The sequence below is a fragment of the Rhea pennata genome, chromosome 13 (assembly GCF_028389875.1).
Source record: "Rhea pennata isolate bPtePen1 chromosome 13, bPtePen1.pri, whole genome shotgun sequence".
NCBI classification, from domain to species: domain Eukaryota; kingdom Metazoa; phylum Chordata; class Aves; order Rheiformes; family Rheidae; genus Rhea; species Rhea pennata.
The window spans coordinates 3,329,937-3,342,141 of record NC_084675.1 but is presented as its reverse complement, the minus strand read 5'-3'; the positions used below and the strand labels follow the sequence as shown (position 1 = coordinate 3,342,141).

The 12,205-nt window shown below is 43.0% G+C and overlaps 1 protein-coding gene across 1 annotated transcript in view; it reads left to right on the top strand.

Annotated features, from left to right (window-relative positions):
* Positions 1-12,205, top strand: part of GLG1 (golgi glycoprotein 1) — an 84,824-nt gene that overhangs the window by 48,936 nt on the left and 23,683 nt on the right. The window contains exons 5-8 of the mRNA XM_062586232.1: positions 2,620-2,823; positions 3,478-3,549; positions 5,427-5,610; positions 7,397-7,611. Of these exons, the coding sequence (XP_062442216.1) occupies positions 2,620-2,823; positions 3,478-3,549; positions 5,427-5,610; positions 7,397-7,611 (675 nt within the window). The remainder of the gene's footprint in view (positions 1-2,619; positions 2,824-3,477; positions 3,550-5,426; positions 5,611-7,396; positions 7,612-12,205) is intronic.

The window sequence follows — 12,205 nt, the reverse complement described above, 5'->3', positions numbered from 1 at the left end:
TTTCTGATCTGTGGTACGGATATAATAAGCTGGCAGACTTTCTTTTTTGCTCCGAGCTCATATTCAGTACTTAGTTATGTTCATTCATGCTAGGCATGTAGGTACAAAGCTCTGAAAACTCAGGTCACTTATTTAAATGTTTAAAACTAGTGATTGAACTGATGCTTCTGTGTTATTTGTTTGACCAGTAGCACAACTGCCTTCATGCGCTTTTGAAGAAAATAAGACTGCAGCTCTGTGATGTCCTTCAGCTGGTGTAACTTCGTGCCACCTCTCAAGGGATTACACTGTTTTGCTCAGCACTAGTTCTTAGGGACCTCATCTGCTTGCAAAAGAACCCAGCTTTGTTTAATAAATCTCTCAAACACTTGTCAGGTGGGCACAGGAACACCAGTGGCACCATGAGAAGGTGTGTGAGTGGTAGGAGAACAGGCAAAATTGCCTCTTTCAGGAGCCAGCTATGTGATCTTGTGCATAATTACATTTCTGTTATGTCTAATGTGTTTTAAATTACTGTAATATAGGGAAGCAGAGTAGCCAGTACTGCAAGATGATCTACCCAAATCTAAAAACTGTATTTGTGAAATAACGCAAATAATTGGTGATTTTATGTTGTATCCCTGGAACGCAGCAGTAAATGCTCATATCTTGCGTTTAGAAATTGGCTTCCACTAGGCTATTAAAAATAGGTTTACTTTTGTGTGTGGCATGAAGCTGTTGACTAGGAATCTAGACCTAAACTGGAAGAAACTTGGAAACTTCTACCAAGTCTAGGAGGAAAAGCTAGCTTGTGCCTTTCTGCCTTGGTTGCCGGGGAGAGCCTGCAGGTGAGGGAATAAGCCTGGCCTGCCTTGCCTCCCAGCTGCCTCCCTTGGCTCGGCTGGAGCCCGGGACTGCTGCAGGAGCTGAAGGTGGTGGTTTTCAGTCGTTTAGTCCTGCCAGCTCCCTTGTAATTGCTGCGTATGAATGACCGCAAGGGTTTCAGAAGCAGTTTGTGTTTGGTGTGGTTATGGATAAGTGGCAGTTTTAAGTAATAACGTGGCAAACTTGCTACTAGAATCTGTTAATTAATTAATTATATATATGCACACATGCATATATATATATATATATATATATATATATATATATATATATATATATATATAAATGAGATTTTCTTGAAGGTGCTGATGCCTGGCTGGCATGTATAGTTGCTAAATTTCCATTCAAAGCAAAGAGTGAACCAGAGTAGGGTGACTTTTTTTCTGTGGTTTGTTTTTGTTTGTTTAGAAAACTTCCAGCTCTTAAACAAACCCCACAAGCTTATTACACTGTAATTGGCCTGTTCTGCTTGTGCTCCTAACGTAGCAGAGTCAAACTGTGATCAAAGGCTGCCTGTCTGAAGAGAAGTGTCGCAAAAAGATATGGAAGAATTGCACTGCTTTGAGTAGTCATGGCCGTGTTTTCTGGAGACCGTTCTCTTACTCATGTTGCTACGACAGTAATGGATAAATCTTAAATGGTTGCCACAGATGCCAGGTTGAGTGATTCAGACGTATGCAAATGTTCATGCTTTGTTGCACCCCTCAGAAAATAGCAATATCCTCTCGCAGCGTAGATTAAGGAATTGGATTTGTGATAGAAGATGTTCCTCTTCGCATGAAAAACTTGCAGAAGCTGTGAGAGAAGATCTGTTACAGAAGAATTCTTGGTTTTAGAAGAATCTCTTTCTAACCACATCAGGAAGATGTAGAAAGTTAAATGGAGCTTTGGTCAGCTTTGTCCTGCCTTTTCCCTGCTTTCCTATAAAACACAGGCTCACTACGTTTATTTGTAGTTGCTGGTCATAGTCCAAAGTTGTCTTCAGGCTCTATTAAACTTGGAGGACGGTGGGCGTGGGTTGCAGTAGTGGGTCAGAACTGCTTTGTCTGAGACTTCAACTGCTGTTGAATGCTTTGAATTTTTTTTATTCCCCCTAATGGAAGGATTAGCATCAAGGATCCTAGATTGGGCAGTGCTTCTGTGTGGTCTGTGTGCTAATGATCATTGCCCAAACTAAAGGCTTGTCCCAGCATGGAGTAACTGTAATTTTTCCTCTCCCCAGGTATGTTGTTAACGTGATGCTGTTGCTTGCTGTTGCCATGGTGCTAAGGGAGCTATGTCAGATTAAAGATAATTTGGCCATTTTGGTAAGCTGCTCTAAGCAGTGTGACTAAGTAGTGATAATCTAATTAAGTCGCATCAAAACAAGCTGAGAGCATTGGAGGGAGTAATTGCGCTCTGGCCATCAGCAGGATGGTGATATGTAAAGGTAGGGGGAGAGAGTGCACGTCAAGGTTGCTGAACTTAGGTGGAGATGGTGAATACACAGTAAATTGTCTTAGTTTGCTTCGCTGACCCTGGCTTGGAGTCTGGTGTTGTAGCTTACCAGTTCTGACTCGGATGAGGACTCTTTCAGGAGGTTTATTAATTATTTCTGTGCCACATATGAACGTATGTGCAGCAAGAGTGATGTTTTCCAGGCTATGTGTAGGTGATCTGTCTGTCACTCAATTTATGTGGTGCTTATCTGGAATCCTGGATCACTTGTAACTGAGCACATATATGAACAGGTATGCACTTTCTCTCCTCGTGTAGGATGCCCACTCGCAAGGAGAGGTGGTGGCTTGCCTGGAAAAAGGCCTGGTAAAGGAGGCAGAGGAGACTGATCCTAGAATTCAGGTTTCCGATCAGTGTAAGAAAGCTATTCTTCGTGTAGCTGAACTCTCTTCAGATGACTTCCACTTGGACCGGCATCTCTACTTTGCATGCCGAGATGACAGAGAACGATTTTGTGAAAATGTGAGTAGTCCTCTTGCCTTCGCTTTTATGTTAATCCATTAAAAAAAAAAAAAAAAAAAAAAAAGACCTGAGTATGGTCGTGTAGCACTGAAAACAGGCACCTCTTTGCTGTCACTGTGCGACAACTCCAGTATTCAGTTCACTAACCCAACAAAAAAGTGCTGCATTTTTTACTGGTTAATGAACTGAATTGGCTTATAAATGGTTTGATGGGCATCAGACCCGGAGTGAAAGGTTCAGAGCCTCTCAGATGGGGGAGAGGGAGGCCAAGGTGAGTGACTCCTACCGTCCGGAGTGATAAGCTGTTGTGCAAGATTAGTCTCTTCTGACTTTACTTGCAGCATTCCTTACCACTGGAGTGATAAGCTGGAAAGCTGCATTGTTCAGTCTATATTAACTTGTATCAGCTGAGGGGTTTCTCACTAAAAGGCTGGTGAACCAGATGAGAGTGGAAAAAAGAAAAAGTGTCAGCAAGAGTTTTTTTTTTTTTTTTTTTTTTTTAACACTCATACAGAAGCCACTATAATCGGTTCAAATGCTAGCTTTAATATATTTCTAGCTTAAAAAGAGATCTTTTTTTGGCATAGCTTAGCCTGCTTGTTAAGCATAATGTGTCTTGTCCTTAATGGCTCATGTTACTGTTCTGTTTCACAGACTCAGGCTGGGGAAGGCCGAGTTTACAAGTGCCTCTTTAATCACAAGTTTGAAGAATCAATGAGTGAAAAGGTAGGTATCTGTCTCAGTGGGACAAGTCCTTAATGCAGAAATCATCAGATCATTCATCAGCCCAGACTGCGTTATTCTTTTCCAGTGCTGAGGAAAATCCATCATTTACATGGCCAGATAACAGACTGCTTTAACAGACGCCTTTACTTTTGATAGGTTTGTGTTCCCAGCTACATGCTGATGCCTTGAATTAATTGTGTTCAAGTTACAGCCTTTAAAGTTTAAGGATGTAAATAAATCAAAGCTTCTCTTGGGTGGGTAATTTGGGAAGGTAGGCTTGGAGCTCGAGTGGCGGTGCGGTGATTGAGTGTTTAAAGTAGAAGTAGCATCATGCTGAGGTAAGCCTGTGTAAATCGTACCATAATGCACAGGTTAGGAAGAAACTGAATGTCTCGATGTAGGAAGCTGTGTGGTTATTTCACATTTTTATTTTCCAGATTGTAATTATCTGACTGTTAAGCAGCAGATTGCATGGGAAAGATGTACAGCTCAAAGTTACTGGAGTTTTCCTTGCTTTCTTTTTTTGCCTGAAGAAAAGATTTTTAAAAAGTTGATCTGTAAAGTCAATCCTGAAAAGAGTTCACTCATAGCTGTAGTGTTGTAAGTGTTTTAGGAAGACGGCGATGCCTTCAGTGATTACAGAAGCAGCATCATAGTGATAGGAACTAAGTAGAACTGTAGCCTGAAAGGAAGCGAAGATTTCTATCTGCAAAGCCCTTCTCGAAGAAGCTGCACTGAAGGAGCCCAATTTGGAGGCCTGCAGGGATCAGACTCATTTCCTTTTCTTTAAATGCATTAGCTATCTGAAAGCTTAGTTCCAATTAACAAATTCAAAACTGAGGGAGGAGTCCCGGAGGGCTTGAAACAAAGCTTCGTTTTATACAAGGATGTTCCTGGGACAGAGTGCTGGTTTTTTGCCTAGTTTGGTTTTGGTTGTACAGAGATAGCGTTTTGCGGCGGGATCTTTTCCGTGATGAGCTGTGTGACTTAAGATATAAATATGGGAGGCTGGGAGTTCAGGCAATGCCGTGGCAAATTGCTTGATAGGAAGAGAGAAGTGGGTGCTCCGAGGTGGAAGAGCAGTTTGCAGAGCAGGAGGAACGCACAGTCTAATTCTCACCCCCGTGGCTGCCCAGGCTGGACCACATGCAAAGTCTCTAGTTTTGCAGAAGCTGTTAGTAAAATGTTTCTCCTTGCTAATGGTGTCAGGTGCTGCACACGCACAGGAGACAGTAGCTGACTGCTGGGCTGCTTTGTGCTCACCGAGCTTTTTTTGAAGCCCTTTTTTGGATGAAGTTAGGGGGTGGTTCTTGCAGCTCCTGGGGTGTAGGTGAGGTTTGGTCACAGTGCATCCTTCTGAGTCTCACCAGGTTTGGAAAAATGGCTAGAAATTCCCGTGGGTAGGCTGCTTATCTGAGCTGTCATCTGTTTAGTGCATTATGGTGCAAATCCAAAGAACATACTCTTCTGTAAATGTGACTGGAAAAAGTTGTTTCTTGAGGGCATGGGGTGAGCATGTACCAGACTGGGATAAATGTCAGCTACTGATCTTAGTTACTGAGGATGAGTCATGCTTTCAGCCGTAGCTCTTTACAAAAAGCTGGATGAACGTGCAGTTCTGAGAAACTATCTGCAGAGGACTGTTGCCTTTAAAACCCTTGCTCTGTTGACCTCAGATGTGGGTTGTTAACTGTGCAGTTTCTATGAGACAACGAAATTTAGCGGTGATCCAGTTTAAGCCACGTGAATTTTAGGGCACTGGTTGTCTTCTGAAATGCAAAAACTTTGGAAAACCTTGTCAGTAGCCAGGCTAGCACCCTGCCACGAGCGTGTCCAGGTGTCCATCATTCAGCTGTCCTGATGTCTCTCTCCTGCAGTGTCGTGATGCACTGACAACCCGCCAAAAGCTGATTGCCCAAGACTACAAAGTCAGTTACTCGCTGGCGAAGTCCTGTAAAAGCGATCTGAAGAAGTATCGCTGTAATGTGGAGAATCTTCCCCGGTCTCGCGAAGCCAGGCTTTCCTATCTGTTGATGTGTTTAGAGTCTGCTGTGCACAGAGGTAAGAGGAATTGACCTGAGCGATGTGCTGCTTGCTGGGATCTTGGTTTTAAAAATTTTTGTGGGACTTTGAACTAGCAGCTTCAATAGGCATTTATAGCCACCTTCTCCATGTAAGCTGCTTTGAAAATTTGGGTCAAAAAAAGGCAAGTTCCTTCATCATGATGCTTTCATCGCTGTTATTTTGAAGATTAAATAAAAATAGCTGAGGACACTCCTGACAACAGCTCTTACTGTGTAGGCAAGAAGCTTAAAATGCAAAATGGCAAATCCCACTTGGACTGATAGTGTATAATTGCAAATTTTTCTAAGGATCCTTCATGGAGTAAACACTAAATATGCTAGTAGTTTAAAAGACAGAATAGGCAACACATTCATCGTCACTCAGTGAAAGCCAGGGATATTCAAACCAGTGCTGCTTATGCTCCTTCAGTAGCTTGAGTAAATGCTTTAATTTCTGTAGCTCTTACCTAATTTTTGCTATGTAGAAGGAAATCAAGTGCAACAGTGTTTGTTCTGTACATTTAAGTTACTGCAAGCTAGGGACATCCTAATACTTATGGCTTTCCCAAAGGCATTAGAGGGCCTTCTAAAGTAGCACTATGTTAAATGTTCTCTATGAAATTGCTGTGATGTGTAAAACGACACACGTTACATCCTCTGCACACGTGTTGGAGAATTCTGTCGCAAATGAAGCGTTTCGGATTCTGCGGCGGAGCTGGGCGCTGCAGTGCTGCAGGTGCCGTAGGGGAAGGCTGCCGTAGCACCCTAAGCAGCTTGTGCAGTTGTGAGTTTGATTAACTCCGTTGCCTCCGACGGACGTGTTGCAAATGCAGTGTGCTGTCTGCGGGAGAAGGTTTTTTTTTCCTTCCCCTGCAGCAGAGCAGGTGTGCTCCCAAATTACAGGCAGGGAACTGCCGTTCGGTTATTAACTTCCACTGTTGCAGTGGAACAGGTTCAGCAGCGTGTGGCTCCTGCGGGAAGCTTAGCCCGGGAGGAGCGCTATTATCCCATACCCCTCCGCTTTTTTGGTATTATAATGTCTGGGAGCCCCTGTTGTGCTGTAGGACCTCCATTGTACAGGGATTTTGCTCCTGTGAATAGACAAGGGGCACACAGCCAAAAAAGCTGTCTTATTCCTTCTCACTTCAACGTGGTTTCATGGGATTCTAGTAAAGCTGCTCAGTAGCAAATCTCAACATTTATTAAAGCTAAATTTCTGTACAGCTGCAGCTGGTTTCTTAGACACCCAGTATGTTTTGGCTGTGTCTTTGATTTTGGTTTTTGTGCTGTTGCTCCAGAAAATGTTTTCCTCTGTGTGAGAGTGGTTAACCTGCTATCCAGACTAATCCCCCTGCCCCGCTACCTAGAAAGCTTTTTAAATTACTGGAAGTGCTTCCGATTCCACAGTGGAAAAAATGACCACCTAAATGTATGGGGAACAGATAACCTGTACTACAAAACTACAGATCCAGTGGGGGGGAGGGTTCATTTATTCTTCAAAAGCAACTCCTAGCTGTGCTGTAAAGTCCAAAATAAGATTCTCCTAATCTTTCAAGAGCTTGCTCTTTGAAAGCCGTGCATGGGATCTAGAGAACAATAAATTTACAGGTTGTATTAAATGACAGGAGCAACAGTAGCAATTGGCTTAATCTCCAGAAAGTCTGCTCAAGTGTGTTTGCTAGTCTAGAGTTGTCCAGAATATGGACTTGGTCCCTAAAGTGCCTGGTCAAGAAGGCCTCTGCTCAAGCATTGCTGCTAACTCGTGTCTTCCGCTCTTGGCTTAGGTCGACAAGTGAGCAGCGAGTGCCAGGGTGAAATGCTGGATTACCGGCGCATGCTAATGGAAGACTTCTCACTGAGCCCAGAAATCATCCTGAGCTGCCGAGGCGAGATCGAACACCACTGCTCGGGCTTGCATCGGAAAGGTCGCACTCTGCACTGCCTGATGAAAGTAGTACGCGGAGAAAAGGGAAACGTCGGGCTGAATTGTCAGCAGGCTGTAAGATGCTTTTCTGTCATTCCGGTTCTAGGTGGTTGAGTTGGAAGGAGGGATGATTTGTCCGTTGACGTTTTACCTCGCGATGAAGATTGTGCTGAAAGCAATCTCATCCTGTCGGGTACTAGAGAACGCTGGAGGCAACTGTAATTATCGTGGTATAAAGTGTGACTTAGTACCTAGCAGCACATTAGTAATGTTCTTTAAGATAATGTTTTCTTCTGGATTTCGTTTCTAGTAGTTCTTTTCCAGCAGTTCTCAAGTCATCTCGTTCTCTCCTGGATGTAAGATGTAGGGAAACTTTTGTTTTTTTTTCTATTTCACTCTGCTTGAGTGATGGAAATGGAACTTCAGTGACTGGTATGATGAACTGTTTATTTCAGGTGGAGATACTAAAAAAAATGGTCATTCTCTAAAATACTTCGTTTTTTAGTAGAGCAGTTCTTTTGGCCTTTTTAAACTTAGTTTTGGCCCAGATTAGTCTTGTGTTTAGTCTTTTTAAATTGAAAGCAATTGCTTCATATTTCTCCCAACTCATTAACGAGAGATAATGTACTTCATGTGACATTACATTTGTACTTAATACCTATTTTTAGTGACCCTTCAGCCTGCATATGCAAGATGAGGCTGGAAAAGGGACATCGATGCAAAAATGGCCGAGGAGTGGTGTACAGATTCTGTTACTGCTGATGTAGCAGTTTGACCTCCTGCAGTGTAGGGAACCACTGTAGCCCATTTTCAATTTAAATGAAGCTTAGAGCCTGAGGCCGGAATATGCCCAATATGTGTGTGTTGGCAAAAATAAATGAACAAAGAGCTGATGAAATTTTATTTTCAGGCATAGGATGATTTTGTGCTGATTCTTTATAAATACTGGGTGTATCAGAGCAGCAGCTGAGTGTTTGGAGTCATATCTGCAGTGAACTATAGTGAGTTATGCTTTGCAACGCTTGTGTGGAAAAAATGGATACCTGTTTCTGGTTTGTTTGTTTGTTTTTTTTAACTTGAAAATTGAACTTGCTGCCTCAGAATTTGGTTATCCAAAAATTACTGGACGGTTCTGCTTGGGAGTAAATCCCAGATCATGAAGTGCATGTTCAGAGTAAGTCGCAAGTTAAGGCAAGGAACCTCCCAAAGTGATGGGAGATTTCAGACTTTTTAGGAAAAAAAAGAACCTCTGTAGAAATCTATGGGGGGGGGGGGGTCCCGTATCTCTTGTTAAAATACTGCTTTATTTTTGTACAGGAAGTTGATGCAGTAACAGGGCTTGTTGGTGACTGTCCTTTAAGCTGAGTGACTTGTGTTCTGGTCTCTGTACAAAAGATAGCAGGAGCAAATTAAATGTTAATTTTATAAAATACAGTTAGCTTGTCCATATTTTTGTGGGCAAAAGGAAATAGATTATTGCAAGAATAAGATAAGCGTTCGAGTATTCTGGATTCCTGAGGAGTGACATAATACTCTTACGTAGCTGCCTTCAATTTCGGAAGTACCTAAATTATTCATTGTTGATATTTCATATGGGAATGGTGGTGGTTAGACTGGCGATGGTCGTCTCTGCTATCAGGTTTTGTTCCGTTGTGGTTTATTGTGCTAGAACGAGCTTCCTGCTTTTACCTTCTATGGTAGGTAAATTAGTTTCTAAGGAAGAGAATATTGGCTGGATCCCTTCCAGCTTCTGGACCTCTCGTGAGAGACCTTCCCCTGTTCTATGAGACCGGTCCATATGACAGGCCATGAAGATGGCACGTTAGAAGTCCAGTCCTTCCTAGCAGCCAGAACTGCTTGAGTTGCTTTCTGGTACCTCGAGGATCCACTTGCCTCTACTGGATCTCTAGTGGATCTACTGAGCCACTGATGCTTTTTCCTGAAGCTGCTTTCTCACTTAGTCTGCATGTATCAGGTGATGGTGGTACTGCGGCGTCTCTGCATTTTCACCTGCAGAAACGGAGGAAGATCGAGCAAAGCAGGCAACAAAACATCATTTTTGAGGTCGTTGCAGCAGAGTTGGCCTCTGGTGCTTTGGGCTCCATCTCTGAATGTTGTCTTTCATCTACCAAGTCTTAATCTGCTGTCCCAGCAGAACAGCTGGATAGTTCATCTCTGCTTTTAGTTGCTTTATAGGTAACACTAATACAACAGTTACTTCTTGCCTAGCTCAAAGCAGAAGGGCTGCTCCTGAAATTTTTCTGTGTAGAAACTACAACCAGACCCCTTTGCCTCCACAGTCTGCTCGAGGAGTTTAAAACTGGAAGTGTCTAATCTGGATCTCTTTTTACTTGGGCTCTCCCATCTTCAAGGTTGGCTCTGATTCTGCTTCCCTTATGAGAGGAAGATGTTTATGCATCTGCATAGAAAAAAACAAACAAAAAAAAAAACGCAGTGCTTTTATTTTTCTGCAGGGGCATCTGCCTGTACACTTTCCTGCATGAACGGTTTGAATGATCCTTTGTGCTTAAAACTGTCAACCAAATGCACCAAATGCCTTCTCTAACCCTGGTTTCTCACTCTGAGGGATTTTTTTCTTGTGACTTACCCCGACCAGACCGATCTTACATATGAGATTCTGTGTTCACAATTAACTGTATCACTGTGAAAGAGGCACGCCTAGCCCCAAACTTCTAAAAATTGTGTTTTTTTTCCCCCCTCCATCTTTACTTTGCACAGTGAGCTTGCCAAAGTGTCTGGCGCTCTACACGGCAGGAATGATTGCTTTGTGTAATGTGAATAAGACACTGAAAGTTCAAAAACTTCCTGGTCTTTGGTTAGCCACCTTTGCCCAACTGTAGGCCTGAATATGTTGCTCGCCCGGGGTAGAAAGGCAGCGTTTCGCAGGCATGGTTCTGTAATGTGCCCTTGTAAGGGGTATTTGGAGTTGGGCTCTGGCATCGCAATGTCAATCCTGACGTGAAGGCAGGGGCTGAATTTGAGGGTAGGTGCCCCTGTAACCTTTTAAAAGGTCCTTGCCCTCCACCAGGAGACAAACAGCACTGATTAATAAAATGCATGCACCTATGTATTTATATTTATCTAAATTATATATACGGTTGTGTGTTTATTTGTCAAGAGGAGCATGCCTCTCAGTGTGAAACAAACTCTTTGCTTTGGGGATACATAGCGTGGATATATTCCAGTCGTTAGGTTGTCTTCTGCAAATAACCTGATGTTATCCTGTGTAAAGGTGCTCTTGTGCATATGGAAGATGGGTCTGGGAGGCTGTAGCGCTTGGGCCATAGGTTGGAGATCATCGGAAAGCAAGTATACGTGTCCCTCGATTGTAAGCACCAGCCTGTAGAGGGTCCACAGCTGCAAGAAGTTAAGTTGCACATGACGGTGTTTAACAGCTGTGGTGTGGCTCTGTGGAAGTAGTATTTTGTTCTAGAGCCACTGCTGGCAGGCACCTTTTCTAATATGTTTTCTGTTGCTCTGGCCTCTTTCCTGTTTATCCCTTGAGCATGAAAAACTATAATTACTGTTAAAAGGGCTGATAGCTCTGCTTTCAGCTTCTAATACAGCTAATAAATTGATATTTAATTGTTAATGTAGCTCCAATTCAGGATGAAAGTTCAGCAGATTATAAGGCTTATCCAGCAGCTTTTCAGTAGCAAGGGTTAGTTGTGGGAGGGGGGGGAAATGCTCTAAAACTTTCACTTTTATCACCGGTGCCAAATTACTTGCCTCCCACTTACTCCTGGGTCAGGGGAGCTGGCTCCCTGCTTTTTATTTTGCACTTGGTTGAGAATTTGATTTGGGACCCCTGCAGTAGTTCCTGAAACGGCATTGCAAGGAGGAAGAGAGCTGGAAGCTATTTGGTACGTCTGAAATGCAGCGCTGCAGCGAGAGGGAGCAAACTCCCAAGACTCGTGGGGCTCGTGGGACTAGACAAGCCCGGTCTTCCCTTAAACTGGAAGGTATGAAATTGTGGCCCAAGGTCTAGGACTCTGTTCACTTTGGCATCTTCCACCTGATAGCAACCAGAACTCTGCTTTAACTGAGGCACGAGGAAGAATCTTGCCTATTTAATACTCTGATATACTCCAGCTAGGCAGCTTACTTAATCTGCGCTCATAAGAAAATGTCAGATTTGGAGGTTTTCTTCTTCCCTTCTTCCTTGAGAGGATAATTCAATAGTCATAGTACTTGATCCCGTTTTATATGTGAACGTGTGACTTGAAGCGGTCCCAGCAGCGGGTGCGCAGGTGCAGGCTGTGTTTGTAGGCACACCAGCAGAATTACCATCGTTGTCTTCAATACGCCGACTCTTCTGCAGCTTTTAGTGTTGAATCACTTTTTGTTTCTCCAACCCATTAAAGTGTATTTCTCTGTTATGAACTGGATTTAGATCCTATGCTGTCTTCTCATTGACCCTGTCAGATTCACATAAAATGTGATCCTTTTTTAGTGTTGTCTCAAAAAAAAAAAAAAAAAAAAAAAAAAATCCCAAGAATTTTTGAATCAACGCTTATTTAATCTGGTTTGTGCCTGCCAGGCAGTGATGTCCTGAGTTGTCTGCATGCCTTGGAAGCTGGGATTAGGGATAATTAACATCGGGCCAAGAAGTTGCAGGAAAACTTACACTCCTCCCAGGCAGTATGTG